This window comes from Coturnix japonica, chromosome Z, assembly GCF_054131305.1.
Source record: "Coturnix japonica strain WE chromosome Z, WE-NBRP24, whole genome shotgun sequence".
Classification (NCBI taxonomy): Eukaryota; Metazoa; Chordata; class Aves; order Galliformes; family Phasianidae; genus Coturnix; species Coturnix japonica.
In genome coordinates this window covers 71,387,633-71,406,426 of record NC_140702.1, presented here as the reverse complement: position 1 = coordinate 71,406,426, position 18,794 = coordinate 71,387,633, and the positions used below count along the sequence as shown (strand labels likewise).

The 18,794-nt window shown below is 36.5% G+C and overlaps 1 protein-coding gene across 6 annotated transcripts in view; it reads left to right on the top strand.

The window, feature by feature from the left end:
* Positions 1 to 18,794, top strand: part of RIT2 (Ras like without CAAX 2) — a 222,351-nt gene that overhangs the window by 73,391 nt on the left and 130,166 nt on the right. For 3 of the 6 annotated variants that reach the window (XM_032441362.2, XM_032441364.2, XM_085528750.1), the window contains one exon: positions 7,388 to 7,579. The exons of 2 other annotated variants lie outside the window; for them this stretch is intronic. In XM_032441362.2, coding sequence (XP_032297253.1) covers positions 7,388 to 7,579 — 192 coding nt within the window. The remainder of the gene's footprint in view (positions 1 to 7,387; positions 7,580 to 18,794) is intronic. One more of the 6 variants, XM_085528752.1, reaches the window with a different exon arrangement.

The following is an 18,794-nucleotide window of genomic DNA, read 5'->3' as shown; positions in this document are numbered from 1 at the left end:
TGTCTTTGGGAGTTTGTCTCCAAAGTCCCCAGTTTAGTGAGGGCCTTTTATCCCTCATTTCTGTGGGTTTTCTTCTTCTACTTTTCTCTCAGTTTAGTGTGACATTCCTGGGCCAACAGATAAACGATCAGGAAGTGGTGCCTCCATTGCCATGCACAAGCTTTATCTCCTTCTGCAGTGGTTAGCTCCTTCAAGCAGCACCCCTGGAAAAGACTGCTTGTCCTGCTTCTGCTTATCTTTACAATCATAAGCAGAAGTGCTGTGGCACAGTGACAGCCACCATTCACCCCCTGGATAATTAGCAGTTGTCAGTCAGAGTCTTAACACCAGAAAGCCTTCATGAAGTAAGTAAGCACTGCCCAGGTGGTGGAGTCACCGACCATGGGGGTGTTCAAGAAACTTTTGGATGTTGTGTTGAGGGATATGATTTAGCTGGGAAGTATTAGTGATGCTTGGACTGGATGATTTTCTAGGTCTTTTCCAACCTTGATAATTCTGTGATTCTGTGATTCTTGGAGACAAAAAAGAAACACACGTTTGTCTTTCACCACTTCCACTGCATGCTTATGGTCTATTTCTTCTTTATACTAATCCCATTTTAACTGGATCACTACTGGAACAGTCAAAAGGGTAGGAAGAGTGTGTCTGATATCCAATCACAACAGTGCAGAGATCAATGCAGAGATGAATCCAGTTCTCCACTATTTAAGCCAGAGATCCTGATTTTTATTTTTTTTTTTATTTTATTTATTTTTTTTTCGTCTGAGTCTGAGCTGTTATTCAGCTCCTTTCCTTCCTCCTAGTGAGGTGGCAGATGGTTTGGGCTGGCACAAATAGCTAAGTATCACCTGCTGTAGACTTCTTTCTGTGTCTTTTGCTGTGCCTCTCTCTTGCTTTGTTGTTCACAAAGGATGACTGGAAACAGAAGTGAAGCAAGAAGAAAAAAGGAAATGAATGTATCCTGATATGTCAGTGATTTTTTTTTTAAATTATTATTTATTTATTTATATGTTTTTTTTATAAGTTTTGTCATCTCTAATAATCTATATTGAGTGCATGCTGGAATTGCTCAGGTAAATACAGAATACCTGAAACTTTGACATCTGTGATAGAAAAAGCATACCTGTCTATTACCTTCTAATGTGTCTCAAATGTATTTTATCCCATGCTGAGGGATAGTATTTCCTACTGCTGTGTGCTGTGAAGGGAAAATTCATCTGTTTGAGTTAGGCACTGGATGTTACTCACTCCTGACCTTTCAATCTGCACTGGAAATACCAGTGTTGAAGAAACTAAATAAAAACTTCAAAATGAACAAAAAGACAAGTCCCATCATACAAATGCATGAAGGATGTGATTAAGCAGGAACTGTGACTGGCAGAGGCTGGCAGATATTTTGTTTCAGTTAACAATCTACAGTTGAGGTAGTGAGGGATATAAAAGAGAAAATCATTCATGATCTGTCAGATGATTTTCTGAGTCTGGAAAGAAGTACACATTGGAGTCAATCATCTCTCTCTCTCCTGGCTGTAGCGTCTACCTTTTCAGTAATAGAAACCAGATAAAATAATTCCTGCCTATTCTATCTAATAAGTAGAAATATTAAGATGTAGTATCTGCTCTTTTTCCTTAAAAACATAACTTCTGGAGGCTTCTTACAGCATGCATTTAACAAACAAGCTTCTAAAATCTACTCAGACTTGTATATATAAACAAGATAAATAAAATTGTTTTTTAAAAAAGTAAACTAGAGGTACAGTACATCTCATAAACAGGAGGGGAGTGAACTCTTTGAAAGGGTGGATAACAGCAGGACAACAGGAAATGGTTTTAAGTTAAGGGAGGGAAGATTTAGGTTAGATGTTAGGAGGTATTTCTTTACTATGAGAGTGCTGATGTGTTGGAACAGGCTGCCTGGAGAGGCTGTGGATGTCCGGTCTTTGGAGGTGTTCAAGGCCTGGTTGGATGGGGCTGCGAGCAACCCAATCTACTAAATGCAGGGAGGTTGGTGGCCTTTCTTCACAGAGGGGTTGGAGATTCATGATCCTTGAAGTCTCTTCCCACCTTGACCATTCTGTGATTCTGTGATAGAAAGTTGTCAGACTTTGGCCAACACACCAGGTGTGTTTTTTCACTTTGGTGAGCACATGTTGTTTTCTGCTGATAACACTTTTTTCTTTCTTTCCCCCTACTAACTTGGTGATGATATTCAGAATAAGCTGTTCCATCATCTTCTCAGAAATGGAGATAAGGCCGACTGGCTAACCTCCATCCCTGAGGCATTCCGCCTGTTCTCCATGAGCTTTAAAGATGATTTGGCCTTAGGGATGTACAGCTCTTTAGCATGGAGGAAGTGATGCTTGAATATTAAGGGTTATTATTATTATTATATATATTATTATTATCTTCCAGTTCACTAATCCATGGGATGTCTCGAAGTACATTCTGGAAAAGATCAAAATGCAACGTACTGCCCTGTTTCTTCCAAGTGTCATTCCAAAATCTATTGTCTTACAATTATTTCACTCAAGTCTTTGCCAATACTTCACATCACCAACCAGTTCTTCTTTGTTGATTAAGTGAATATTTTATTACAAATAGTATCCAAGGAAGCCAGATCATTTACTGTTAAAACAAAATATTTAACCATATTTGCAAAAACTTTTCTGAGATAAACTTTTTTTTTTTTTTTTTTTTTTTTGTGGGGAGGTAAATAAATTTCTGAATTTAAAAGCAAATAAATAAGTGAATGTCTTTCTAAGATTTATTATCTCAACATTTGACTCCTTCATTACTTGAAGGATTTATTTTTCCCCGCTGAGCTTCCTTCATCCTTTTTGTTCATTGTATCCTTGTTTGTTCATTGTCATAGATGAACAATATTCTGCTTGTTTTCAAGAGCACATCTCACCCCCCAGTGTTCACTGGCAAAGTAAAAACCTTCATAATAAGAATGACCCCTGCGGTAATCAGAGAGACAGCTTTGATTAAGAACATCTGCTAGCAGATTCCCAGTCCTAACATCAAGCAGAAGTAAGACAAGATAGAAAAAGTGGCATTTCTCAAACTGTGAGGATGGCCTCCTTGGAGAGACTCTGACCTCTTCCAGACCTACAAGCCAATATCATAAAAGCAGAACATACTTCAAAATGTGGACTGTGTGTGTAGTTTGAATTTTTTTTTTTCTTTTTTTTTCTTTTTTTTTTTTTTTTTTTCCGAAATGCTGCATCTTTAAGTTGCTAAGCACCAAACTTCTGAGGAGCACGGGGGGGACCTGAACTTCTAAGCATTTCATGGTGCTTCCTCCTCAAACACATCACACACAATGAAATAGAAGGGACATGTCACAGTGGTCCCCTGCTCATTGTCTCTGCCTTTTTGCTGTTGTTATTTCTTCACCTTCTCTTTTCTCTCTCACTCTTTTTATTCCCCCCACCCTCCACCCCCTCCATTGCTTCTGCTGAGTCTGTCTATTAGCAATGCTTATCACTAGAATCTCAGATAAGTGGATTCAGCTTTCTGTTGCTCTGGTGTAAAATGGCGAAGTGGAGATTCATAACAATATTCTGAATAGTCCAGCATTTTTTTCAAGTATTGTTCAGGAAGAAATACTGGGGAAACAGTAAAGAATCTGGCATACCTACAGTGATATATTTATATATCATATATATATATATATGTAATATTCTTCTGTAGATATTACAGTCTACAAGCTAGAGTTAATAGCCAGACATTTACTAATCCTTCATAAAAATCTCTGAGAGTAGCCAACTTTGTTGCTTGAAGTCCCAGTTTCCTTCTCTGTAGATGTTACTGTACTGATCTCATTTAGAAAGAATTCCAAGCTGTAATGAAATAAATAAATAAATAAATAAATCTATTTATATTTGCATGAAAAATGTATAAATTTAACATCTAATTATTTGCTCTTTATGTAAAACCTTTCTGTTTATCATTCTGGAAAGTAGGATAAAAGAATAGAAGTCAGTATAGAAGAGAGAAACCAGAAGATTTTTTATTGCTGTTCCTTCTTTTTTTTTTTTTTTTTTTTTTTTACTAGGTTGTACTCCTAAGTTCTATTTAAAATAATAATAATAATCATCATCATTAAAAAAATAAAAAATAAAAAATAAAAAAATCATTCTGTGATTCTGTGATCATAAAAAAATAGAAATTCAGCTTGCCTGAAGAAAGTATGTGAGATGTGGAATCATGTACAGCCTCCCAAGGATTGATATGGAAGGCTGTTTTTTTTAGCATGTCAGGAAGCCCAAAGTGTTGGTGGAGATGAAACTTCTGAGATATGAAAGGAAAACACAGAAACATGTAGGAAGGAGTTTCTACAAGTATACTACCAACTTAAGGAAGATGAAAAAATAAAGTTTGGTGCTGCTTCTGAAAAGAGTTAGTGACCTACTTATGAAGAGCAGAAAAAGACACAATTCACCTGGGACTTTCTGTATCCCTGTCTTTATTAGTGTGCTCATATGACTCACAGAAAAGTTTGAGAAAGAGATATAAATACAACCCATAACAGAAGGAAATCAATAAAGTATAAATCAGTCTAGCTGGGTGTATGTCATTTGCTACATCAGAATAAGTTGCCTCTGAGCATGCTGAGTGGGATGCTTTGTGTCACTGAGAGTCCATACTATCATGCTTGAAAAATCTCCTGAGATGCCCAGTATCTGATAAAAGGCACATCTATAAAAATGACAGAATGTATTCCTAACCTTCTTCAACATATAGACTTATCAGATCTTATGATGATTAGTATGATGATTTTGTTGTAGTTGTTTTTGTTTTTTGTTGTTTTATTCATGCAATTACAATAGAAAAAGAGAAAACTTATTCTGCTTTCATTAATGTTTTAGATTTTATTTATTTTATTATTTCTTCTGAACTTGATTCTTTTTGTTAAGTACAGCGTCTTTCTCAAGCAAGAAAGTGATTTTGTTTAAAAATATTTCTTATCACATTTTTCTTAGTCATAATACACAAGAGAATACTATAGACTGACATCAATCTACAACATGCTATAAGCATGACAAATCTTCACTTTAGTTCTCAGAATTGATTCTGTTGGTTTTTGTTGATTTTTTTTCTGTTTTTTGATTTATTTTATTTATTTATTTATTTTTGTTTGGTGGTTTTTGTTTTGTTTTGTTTTGTTTTTGTTGGTTTTTTTGTTGTTGTTGTTGTTGTTGTTTTTTCCCTCTCTCTCTCTCTCTCTTCAAATTGATATTTACTGACTAGGAATTACATTTTTCTCCTACTGGGTAAAAAAAAAAAAAAAGTATCTAAATCTTTAATATTTTTTACAAAGCCATTTTTATAGCAGAAAGCAATTAAAGATATATTTGTGAGCCAGTTGCAGAGTTAATCTGTTGTTAGTTTTGTAGTACGACTAGGTGAAACATAAAACCAAAATCACTGAAATGTATGTAAAGCCTTTGTGTCTATCATATATCTATAAAAAACTAGGCAAACTTGAATTTTAATAAAAGTAAGATTTGAAATCTCTCTTGAACTAAAAATTGAACTGACATATTTACACAGAATCATAAAGCAGCTTAGGCTGAGAGGGACTTTAAAGATCTTCTAGTTTGAACCACTCTGGCATGGTTGCTACCTCCAAGATCAGGGTGTAGCAGGGTATCTGAAACCCATTCTTGAATAGTTGAAAATCAAATAAAATATTCTTTCACTGCCTTACCCCCTAAAAACAAAATCTGATTGATCCTGTGTTTCTTCGTACTGCTACCTGTATCCAGTCTCAAGATGGTGGGGTAGAACATGGTCTAATATGCTCTATGTTAGAACTTGAAGATTAACAAACTCTCCTGGGATGCAAGTGTTGATATTTCAGACATTTTGAAATTCTGAGAAAAGCTCAGAGTAGAATCTTACCCTTAAACTTCCTATTAGTCTTCTGTTTTGGAACTTAGTCTATGAACTTCTTCCTCTAGAAGATGAAATATTTTCAGTGATATATAAGAATGCCCTTGGGTAAGAGACACATCATGAATAAATGATAATGGTCAACACAAAAGTCTATTCACAGTAAGTGTTATCAATCAACATGAGTGACTACTGAGAGAGATTTAAGACTCAGACTTTTAAAAGAGCATAAGGAACCTACTTTCCTTCAATTTCCAGCAAACACTGAGGATATATACTCAACCTAAACTATTTTTGAAATCCTAGCCTAAATTCTCAACAGAATAAAAAACAAAAAAACAAAAAAAACAACAGGAGTTGATATTGCATCTTGCTTCTCATAGCATTGGCCCAGTGTTGATATGTGCATGCTTTGCTTTAACAAACCTTCCTGCATCTTAATATCTCTGGAAAGATTATTTTGTTCAGGAGGATTTTGATCCTGGCTGACTGTTGCCATGGTATTGGATTATTCTGGGCTGTGATCAAGAAGGACAAACAAACTTTAAAAAGAAACCACCTTTAAAGCATATTCTCAAGCTACAGTGTCTGAGGCTAGCATCCAAGAAGAAAATCTCGATTTTTCTATTATGTGGCATTTGTTACATATGCATTAATAGATATATATATTTATATTCCTATAACAATAAATACATTTTAAAAGTATAGGAAAATGCGGGAAAAGAAAACTGGGATAATTTTTTCTTCATTTAAAATTATTCATTTTGATTTAATTGTATTAACCCGTTACCCTAGCTTCCTGGGGAGCACTTGAAAGAGAACTTTTTGCAGATTATATTCCTGTTTTGTTAGGCACTGTTCCAAAGCTGGAGGGAGTCAAGGAATGTGTTTTTGATATTACTGAGCTTTTGAATTGAGTGCATAATAAAGAGTTTGTAACTATCTCCATCTCTAGATAGTAATATAACTCTTTTTTCACACCTGTTAGCATGCATTGAATTGCTAGTCATCTATGTGCACCAGGCATGCTGCAGAAAGTTCTAGAAATACACAGAAGAGTGTTTTCTATAAGCAAGCACTGGCATAATAGTTTGATATTCTTGGAAGAGAAAGCTCCAGTGAGATGAAAAGGGAAAAAAATAATAATAATAATAAAAAATAAAATAAAATAAAATAAAATAAAATAAAATAAAATAAAATAAAATAAAATAAAATAAAATAAAATAAAATAAAATAAAATAAAATAAAATAAAATAAAATAAAATAAAATAATAAAATAAAATAATAAAATAATAAAATAAAGAGTCCCAGGAAAATCTTGTTGGTTCATTATCTGGGGTGATGATCCAACTTTCACTAATTATTGTAGAGCAGTAAACAATATGAAATTACTGGGTGGAAGGAAGAAGTTTTCAGCAAGTCTGTTATCTAAATATTGAACTATTTGGTCTGCCAAAACATTGAGCATGTTCTTCCAATTTCATAGGCAGAATTCACAGCCATGAGGGACCAATACATGCGAGGTGGAGAAGGTTTCATTATCTGCTATTCCATCACAGACCGTCAATCTTTTCAAGAAGCTGCTGAGTTTAAGGAACTCATTTATTGTGTTCGGCACACCTATGACATCCCCTTGGTGCTGGTGGGGAACAAAACGGATCTTGAAGAGTTTAGACAGGTAAGGAACTCGATTTGATTTACCTTGGATACTTCAGGGATTTGTGTAGCAGATGTTGTGCAGTACTGCAGTACTACTGAGCACAGAACAAGGCATCATCAAAGATCTACATACTAGGATTGGTAACAAATTACGTAGTTAATTGTACATTTAATGTAAAGGTTATAGATCTTAAAGCATCCTTGGCCAATCACCAAATATTCCTCACTTTTCATTACAAAATAATCCTTCAATTTTCTTCAGAAGTTATATGTCTATATATGTGTGTGTGTGTGTGTGTGTGTGTGTGTGTGTGTGTGTGTGTGTCTATATATATGTCTAATTTGAAAATAGATTCACTGGAGATCTGGGGAGAGGGGCTGGGGAGAGGTTTTCTTTGGAAGCTACCTACCTTTAAGTCCAAATTGTTTTCTTAAAAGTGATGGGTTGTTCCTAAACAGGCTGAATCAAAAAATCAAATTAAAATAGCTAAATTCATGTTATTGTGTCTGCGCCTGAAATGCCACTGTCTATGTTATCAGAGTTTTCAGATGAGACTGGGACTTGTAAGACACGAATTCATTTTAGTTTACATACAGCTATCATCACCCATAACATAGTAAATTCTGTTTGCTTTGAGGGCATTGACCATTGCATTCTCAGAATGCAAAATAAACTTAGCTCACTTTATTTCCTTTGCTTCCTCTCATCTTCCTATGTACCATTTGTATTGATGTCTGCAAGTGCAGATCGTGAGCTGGAGAGAGATTATGTTAAATGTTACTTGGTTGTAACCTGGTATAGAACAAAAGTTATCTTTAGTTGTAAGCAGAAACTTTGGAAGATGAAAAAATTAAGATTTCCAATGTGAATATCTTAAAAGGCTCTTCATGCATGCTGCAGTTGCTTTTCAATGACTGGATTCTGTGCAAACACACATATCGATTCAATAAAATGATATTTTTTCAGTCCATTAGTATCTATGCACTCATGATCCTGTCTTATCCACTTGTAATTTTTCCCCTTATTCTCATTTCTCTCTTACCTAAAGAAAATTCAAAGCAGTACTAAACCCAAAATTAATTCTGAAATCCAATGAAATATGTTTAATGCTTAACCTATGTTAAGAGATGGACTTCCTCCCTAAATCAGACTATGAGGAAACCTTAATAATGACAGTCCATTTGCAGGTTAGAACTCATCTTGAGGCTGCAGGGGGAAAAAACAAACAAACTAACTAACAAAAAACAATGTAATATGCAACATGAAGCAAAATATGTACAGATCCTGAAGTACTTCTTGTACCAGCTGGAGAAGGGATATGGATGTGTGCCTCCGTGATGCAGTGGTAGGAACGCCGCTTTGCAACACCAGAGGCCTGGGTTTGAATCCCCCCCTGTGGCGCAAGTGGTAGAAGTACCGCTCTGCTACACAGGAGGCTCGAATCCCTGGAGGTTGGACTCAATGATCTCTAAGGTCCCTTCCAACCCGCACAAGACTGTGATACTGTGTGATACTGTGATTTCATTCTATTGGGAAAAGAAGAAACTGAACCTGGTTATAATAAAAATAACACATAATTGATTTACATATAAATAAGGTTTTCAAGAATTTACTGTTTACTAAGAATTTACTATTTACTAAGTGATACAAAAACTCTTTTCCAGTTTTGTTTTGTGAAATTTCTTTACCTTGTTTTACTGAGCATTTATATTTAATTACTATCAATGTATATGAAGATATATGTCTGATTTATTTTAAATATATGTTAACAGACTTCAGCAGCTCATTATTTCACAACTCAAACTTGAGTTTGTGCTGTACATTTAACTAACATTGAAATAAGCTGTATCTATTCTTACCTTCTGCTTTAAGCAATAACTAAGTAACTTAAGAAGGTAGAATGAGAGGAATCTTTTCAGGGATGCATACTGCAGTCAAGATTCATTTAGTATGGCTTGGGTGCTCAACAGAGGTAGCCAGCTATCTGGCATACAACGAGTTGACAAAGTATGGCATTAACACATCAGTGATGAAAGAATGAGGTGCAAAAGTGTAATCAATTTGAGCTATTGAGAAATTGTAAATATCCAACTGCAATTACCCAGTCCGGAATTTGACCAGAGCACAAGAGCTAATGTTGTTTTGCTTGATAACATTTTTCTACTATGAGAATCATTAAAGCTACTGTAATATTATTCATTGTATTTGAAAACATAACATTAAGATCAACATTCCCTGACATCATTTCCATTTAATGACATTTCCACAATAATCAGGCTGTAGAAGCTCAACCAGACAAAGATGCTTGAAATGAAAAGCCCCGCATACTGTACTTAATGATGCATGCATCTTGCCTCCAGTCTATCAACAGCATAAGAATAAATGTAATCTGAAACTAAAATTTTATATTAGGAGGAACACTACTGAAATCAAACCAATTTTTAAGTATTTTTATTTTATCTAAGCTTTGGTGAAATCATCGTTGTCTTAAAGTATACCTGTCATTTTTAATGTCTTATGAAATGATTCTGTCTGTACATCTTCATAAAATAAGTTTCAGTTATGTCATTCTAAAGAATAAACTCTTTTGCGATAAACAGTGTGAGGGAACATTAGAAAACTTGTGGAAAAAAAAAATATATATATAAAGCATACTCATAGAATGACAAAACCATTGAGATTGGAAGGGACCTCTGAGTCCATCTGGTCCAATCCAAGCACAGCCACCCAGAGCAAGGTGCCTAGACCTCAGGACAACCATGAATGATCTCCATGGTGGAGACCCAGCACCTCTTTGGGCAACTTGAGTCAGTGTTCAGTGACCTGTAAATGAAAGTGTTTCCTGATATGCAGATAGAACCTTTAGTTCTATGCAGTCTGTGCCTACTGCCTCTTGTTTTGACACATGGAACCACTGAAAATCTGCATCCCTGTTGCACCCTCCCTGCAGGTCTTTAGAGGCATACATTTCTATACATGCATTTAGACTTAGATTTCTCTAAATCTCCTCTTCTCTAGGCTGAACAGTTCTAGTTCTCTCAGCTTCTTCTCACAGGAGAGGTGCTCCAGTCCCAGCATACTCTCATAATAGATATTCTATCTGGTGGTAAGGCTTTATCCATCCTGTATTCCCTTTCACCATTCATTTTGTAGATGTAGTTTCTGATATTATTCTGTCTTGAATTTAGAGATCCATTGAGAGAATAAATGCACATGATTTTTTAAGGGGTTCATCAGTGCTCATCTCTTGACATTTAGCCATTGCTCAAAGAATTTTTAAGTATTATATTGTATAATACATAGTGTAATAGATGTTTGATACAAAAAGTAAATTTTTAACTATCTGACTAGATATCAGTTTCATTTCATTAAATTCATAAATAGAAGCTGTATATGCATTTTACTGTCATTATTTTTGAAGCATGTAGGACCCTCTCATGCAAGACACAATGGACATTTCCACTTCAGCTATGCTTTCTAATTTTATTCCAGATGACTCATAACGAGGTTCAAAACTACATAATGGTTAAATGCATACAAATTAAAACACATTGACCATAAAAAAATACTATAATCAACTGATTATATTTGAATTGATGGTGTACTACATCTAAATTTCAGGTTTAAAAAAAATATATATATTTTATAACACAAAATTTTAGAAAGATTGTATTGCTATGAAATTGTCCAAAAACACTGTGCAGATGGCTCTGCCTGCTGCCCTCTGCAATATATTACATCTGTCAGTTTTGTGGGGAGAAAAACAAAAAAAAAATAAAAACAGACAAAAAACAACAACAAAAATACATGCCTATGAGATCTTTTGAACCATGGGCTGGATTTGAGCTGAAAAAATATTTTCTAGCAAGATTTTCAAACTTTTAAAGAGGACGTGAGAACCGTTTTGGGATCTCTACCTATGTGGAAGTGGCATAGCCTTCACGGAAAAGTCTTTTCTATACTTTTTTTTTTTTTTTTTTTTTTAACCTCAGAGGAATAAACTGTGGGCTCACTGAAGACCATAGATAACATGTTGATGGCCCTTGAGTCTAAGGTTATGAGGTCAGCTCACACTTCTTTCAGATCTTGGCCTCTCTGGGAAACCTGTCATCCAGTTGTTAGTTTTGCCAGTACAGTCTTGGTCCTGACAAGAATTATGCACTTGTTTACTCTTCCACACACATGCCATTTTATTGGGTTCAAGCACAAATGCAAGCAGAAGCAAGACTTTTGAAAGCATTTCCTTTTTTCTCCTTCTCCTAAAGCATCTCTCCTGAAGTAAGAAATACAAAATCAATACAAAATCTGTCTTCAACATGAAACAGTGTTCTACAATGTATACATATTAATTACAAGTACTTATTGCTTGTATATAATTCATTTTATCTTCTTTCTAAGTTTTTATTATTCCTTAATGTAATTCTCAAGTCAGGATTCATATGCTGTCATGACCCGAAGCAGCTGCCTGCCAAACATTTTCACATAGATGAGATTTTTCTCTGGAAATTATTCAAGAGGAACTGACTAGTCATCAAATGCTGTGAACATCAACTTCTAGATTTATTTATTTATTTATTTTTCCTTACTATTCATTTATTTATTTATTTTAAATGAATAACCATTCAGTATATTTCAACTATTGACTGGATTTACGTACTGGTGACTGGAACTGGAAATGCTTGTGTAATACTACATTCTATTTTCTTCTGTTTTCATTCTCCAGTTCATAGCAATGAAATACTGCTTACTCAGTGTCTTCTTTTTCATAATAGGCATTCAGTATTCAAAATTTTTTAGTAACAACATAATGAAGTTTTTTTGTTTTAAGATTAAAATAAAGTGTAAATTTGCAAATTCCCTGTGCCATAAATATTTCCATTTATTCTTAATGATATTTAGATGGAATGGTCTGTCTGATAAACATTCTTGTTTTTCACTTATTCAACTGGTGCACTGCACAAAATGTGGAAATTTTCAATGCTTCTTCTCAGCTTTTGAACTGCAAAATTAAAGATTAAATAATTTCTATTTATTAAAGTGGTATGCATGACTTTAGCCATGTTAAAACTGTTAGATAGACTTGGATAGATCTTCCATAAAATCCATGAAGAAATACAGGAACTATCATGAAATTTGAATATATCATATAAGTAGATTAATCTGTGCCTTTCTTTCCGTTGACTATAGTAGGAAATGTGGACAACTACCTTTCCTGAATTCTTACTGCAATATTTGAGTGAGATGAAGCCTTAGAAAATTGCTTTCAATTGTCACTTCTGTTAAGATTCTAACTTTATTCTTTCTTTGTTTTGATCGTTACTGCAAACTAAAGAACAGAGTCTTAAAGTATATTGAACTTGCCTTTGGTTTCTGCATGAATAAAATGCAATTAAAAATCATTCTAAAGGCTGTGAGACCTTCTAAAGATCAGAGTGAGCTGTGATCTCATTATAAGTGACAAAAGTTTGTAGCCTTGTTTGGTCCAGTTCTGTGACTAAATGGGGCAGTGGGAGATCCAGGGACCCATGCCTTGTAATTAAGGGGAAGAGGGAAAAGGGAAAAGTAGGGAGATGGGGCAAAAAACAAAATAGTGACAGTGAGATAAGAGAAAAAAAATAAATAAAAAATTGATGTACTAAGTATAAAAACAGAATGTGAGATAATACGATACAATACAATATGACTGGAATTGAAGCTAATATATCTAATAAATGAGAGAGCATGTCCAAAACCGTTTAGGTGTAAGCTTGTGCAGATTTCAGTGCTGGAGACAAGATTTGTTAGGAAGACAGTCATCACTCAGTGACTTCCATAGTTCTTTTTTTAGCAACAGGGAAAGGGATAAGGAAAGAACTGTGAGTAGTCATCACTCCAATTCTTGATTTGGTCCAAGGAGAAAGTGATTGACAACAAAACACAAAACTGTGTTTTATTATTTTTTCAGTTTATTTTCTGCATTGCCTTGTCCATGAATAATATACCTCTTGCTCACCATGAATAAGCTGGGTACGATCTTATTCTTGGTACAGACAGGAAAGAGTCATGAACATAACGCATCAAGCAATTCTAATTGGAGCACAGTTTTGCCTCTCCACTGTTCATGCCTGAAGCAATGTGACCTCCCATCTCTCAAGATTCATGCTCTCATTTTCTCCACAGGGGCATGTATACAAGTAAGAGATTGGCATCCAATGGGAAGGCATCTTTTTCATGTATGTGATGCTATTTTTACATGAGCAAAATCAAGGTTTCAGTCTAACTCATATATTATTTACTAAAATTCCATTTCAAGAAGCTATATAAGCATATGCTTAATTAGAGTGAAACTAATGCATGTTCTTCAAGTTAATTTGCACTTGAGCAAAGATGCTATTCTGAAATTGAGACAGTAATGAGCAACTTTGTAAAAATGAAATTCCCTTGGCAAAGTAACAGATTAATATAGGAGGCAATCATAACTGAGTGCATTTCTCATATAGAAATGTGATTTTTTCATATCAAGGATAGTTTCTTGTGCGTTTTTGCAGTAGTAGATCAAATTATTTGAAGAAAATTTGCCAGAATTTATTTACCAATAATTATGTTGTCACAACTAATAAAAGCACGATGTATTAATCAATTTAATTATTTTTTTATTATTATTATTTAAGATTTTCTTGTATTTTTGTTTTACTGTTTTGTTTTTTTATTATTTTTTTTGTTTGGTTTGTTGTTGTTTTTTTTTTTGTTTGTTTGTTTGGTTTGGTTTGGTTTTTTTGCTTGTTTATTTGCTTGTTTCATATACACTTATAAAGAAAGTAATTATAAAGTGGAACCAATCTCTGTCCTATATCTATTCCGTAAACATTTGATCCCTTTACAGCAGTGCTACTTTTGATAGCATATCACTATAGTTGTAACTCAAGATGTTAAGTCTTAAAATTCAAGTTTCTGTTTTACAGTCATTAGCAATATTAATTAGATATTATTATCAAACAGGACTTCAAACTTAATCTGGATGTAAGGGAATCATAGAATCATAGAATTGCCAAGGTTGGAAAAGACCTCTACAATCATCCAATTCAGCCATCCAATAATCCCCAGTATTTCCCACTAAAACGTGTCCCTCAATACAACACATAAATGCTTCTTGAACACTTGGGTGTTTTCACCACCTGCCTTGGCAGCTCACTCCAGTGCCTGACCACTCTTTTTGAGAAGTATTTCCTAACATCCAACCCTGAATCTCCCCCGGTATAAATCTAGACATACTGCAAGATATGTGGGAGAAGACGCTGAGGACCACCTCACCACAATCTCCTTTCAGGTAGTTATAGAGAGTGATAAGATCACCCCTGAGCCTCCTTTTCTTCAGACTGAACAATCTCAGGTCCCTCAGTTGCAACTTTTGGTCCAGGCCCCTCACCAACATCATTGCCACTTTCCTAACAGGCTCCATAACAGGCTCCAGGCCTTGATGTTTTTCTTGTAGTGAGGGGCTCATGGCCGAACACACTAGTTGAGTACAGAGGGAAGGGATGATATGCTGTTTTTATGGAATTAATCAATATGGACTTGATTCAGCCAAAAACCTTCCAATCCTGAACAGTTTTATTTCAAATAGATTTTTACCACCTCCTGTAACCTTTTTTTTTCTTTCATTTGGGTTTTGTGTGCACCTACTTACACATTTTAATACAGCACTCTAACACAAACCACTGATTTTTCTTTTAGTTGTGATACATTTAAAATTCTCCTTCATTATTGCTAAAAAAAAAAATAATAAAGAAATAAAAAAAAATTGTGTTTCTTTCTAAGACTCAGTTCTACAAGATGACACTTCCTTCAATTTTTAACCCCAAGGAATTAATGAGATGAGCTTGTTTTGTTTTATTCACTTGTTTGGTTGGTTGGTTGCTTTTTGTTATTGTTGTTGTTTTGTTTTGTTTTACAGTCATGTTTTTATAGATTATCCCACGTTGAATAGGATAGACAAGACTCATCAAATGTAACTCCTCTCTTCACACAAGACCACCTAAAATTCAAACAGTCTTTCTGACAACCTTATTCAAACACTCCTTGGACTCCAGCAGCCTGGGAATGGGTCCTCTGGACCTCTAAATCTGTTCCATGCCCACCACTCTCTGGAGCAGAATCTTTTCTTAACACCCACTTGATCTTCTCCTGGCACAGCTCCATGCTGTTCCCTCAAGTCCTGTGAGCTCACTATGAGGAGCAGTAGGCAGCTTGAGGGTACCCCTTCAGTCTTTTCTTCTCTAGGCTGAACAAACTTAGTGACTTCAATTCCTCCTCATATATTTTGCTGCCTAGACCCATCAGCATCTTTATAGCCATCCTTAGACATCTGTTTTTTTAGATCATGGTGCCCAAAGATGCACCCAGTGCTCAAAGTGGGTGTCACGGGTTACTTAGATTTACCTATGCCCGTGACAGGGGAAGCCACCCCACGCCCCCCCCCCGGGGCCCGGAAAGGAGGGGGAAAAGGGGAGTGGGATAAAACAGCGACAATCTAAGGAGGAAAAACTTATTTTACTAAATATGATATCGAAATACAAGATAACACAATATAATATAATTAAGGCTAACAAATCGAACGAAACAGAGAGAGAGAGAGAGTCTCCGAAAACCGAGAGGCCTACTGTGAACTCTAGGCGACACGGCTGGAACGCTTCCCACTCTCCGAGAAGTTCGAGAGAAGAAGGAGGGCACTCCAGCCTGGGAACGAGATTATATAGAGTCCTGGTCCCGTGACTTATTGTTACTCCTGTTGTTCTCTGGGATATGTAGTCTTCTTCTGTGGACTGCACATTCAACAGAAGTATCCATACTTGACATGATGTTATGATGTGGAATACTGATAGCAAAATTACAAAATTACAAAACCATGACATTCCACCCCTTATTCTACATTATTACATCATGGTTAATATATACATATATATACATATATATACACGTATGTAAAATTGTGATAGCTAAATAGTAGAATTGCATGTAACATAACTAAATGTACAACTATAATAACTAAAATACACTACACATGCAAACATATATATATATATATAGATACATAAAATTATTGACTGCACTCCCCCAGCATCAAATTCCCTTGTGGCACACATTGAACATCCCCATCCTTCTGCATTACCCACCAAGTGCACCCAGGTCCCTGGGCAAAGACAGTTCCACGGATAGGTTTGCCCTTTCCAGAAGCTGGAAGGACCCAAACAGCTTTTCCCAACATGTTCTTTACATGTATAACAGGGACCTTATCTCCTTCTACAGTGTGTAGGGGGCTAGATTGACTAGGACCATCACGATTGACAGATCCTCTAGTATTGACCAACCAAGTGGCTTCTGCCAGATTCTTCTCCCAGTGCTTAAATGTTCCACCACCCATTGCTTTCAACATAGTTTTCAACAACCCATTATATCGTTCAATTTTACCAGAAGCTGGTGCATGGTAGGGAATATGATAAATCCACTCAATGCCATGATCTTTGGCCCAAGTATTTATAAGAGAATTTTTGAAATGTGTCCCATTATCAGATTCAATTCTTTCTGGGGTGCCATGTCGCCACAGGACTTGTTTCTCAAGACCTAATATGGTGTTTCGAGCAGTTGCATGGGGTACTGCGTATGTTTCAAGCCACCCAGTGGTTGCCTCTACCATAGTGAGTACATAACACTTACCACTGCGAGATCGTGGCAAGGTGATATAATCAACCTGCCACGCCTCCCCATATTTATACTTTTGCCATCGCCCTTCCTCCCAGAGAGGTTTCATCCTTCTGGCTTGTTTAATTATGGCACATGTTTCACAATCATGAATAATCTGCGCAATAGCGTCCATGGTTAAGTCCACCCCTCGGTCTCTGGCCCACTTATATGTCGCGTCTCTTCCTTGATGGCCTGAGGTCTCATGAGCCCATCGAGCTAGAAATAATTCGCCCTTATTCTGCCAATCCAAGTCGATTTGAGCCACCTCAATTCTAGCAGCTTTATCTACCTGATGGTTGTTTTGTTGTTCTTCAGTAGCCCGACTTTTGGGCACATGTGCATCCACATGACGCACCTTTACAACCATATTCTTTGTTCGGGAAGCAATGTCCTTCCATAGTTCAGCGGCCCAAACAGATTTTCCCCTCCGTTGCCAGTTATTTTGTTCCCACCGCTGTAACCACCCCCATATAGCATTTGCTACCATCCATGAGTCAGTATAAAGATACAGCATTGGCCACCTCTCCCGTTCAGCAACATCTAAGGCCAGCTGGACAGCTTTTACCTCTGCAAACTGACTTGATTCTCCCTTACCTTCAGTGGCCTCTGCAACCTGTCGTGTGGGGCTCCACACAGCAGCTTTCCATTTGCGATGCTTCCCTACAATGCGACATGATCCGTCAGTGAATAGGGCATATTTCTTTTCATTTTCTGGTAATTCGTTGTATGGTGGGGCCTCTTTAGCACGTGATACCTCTTCTGCTGGTGATGTTCCAAACTTTTTATCTTCAGGCCAGTCCATGATTACCTCTAGGATTCCTGGACGATTGAGGTTTCCCATTCGTGCTCGCTGTGTAATCAGCGTAATCCACTTGCTCCAGGTGACATCGGTAGCATGATGGGTGGAGGGAACCTGTCCTTTGAACATCCAGTTCAGCACTGGCAGTCGAGGTGCCAAAAGGAGCTGTGTTTCAGTCCCGACTACTTCGGAAGCAGCCCGAACCCCCTCATACGCGGCTAAGATCTCCTTCTCAGTTGGAGTGTAGCACTCTTCAGACCCCTTATATGATCGACTCCAGAATCCCAGGGGTCGGCCTCGGGTCTCTCCTGAGGCTCTTTGCCACAAACTCCAAGTGGGGCCTTTCTCTCCAGCAGCAGTATAGAGGATGTTCTTTACATCCTGTCCAGTCCGTACTGGCCCCAGGGCTACAGCACGGGCTATCTCTTGTTTAATCTGTTCAAAAGCCTGCTGCTGCTCAGGGCCCCATGCAAAATCATTCTTCTTCCGCGTTACCTGATAAAGGGGGCTTACAATGAGGCTGTAGTTTGGAATGTGCATCCTCCAAAAGCCCACTGCACCCAGGAAAGATTGTGTCTCTTTCTTGCTAGTTGGTGGAGACATGGCAGTGATTTTGTCGATCACATCTGCTGGGATGTGACGACGTCCATCCTGCCACTTTATACCTAAGAACTGAATTTCCTGGGCAGGTCCTTTTACTTTGCTTCGCTTAAT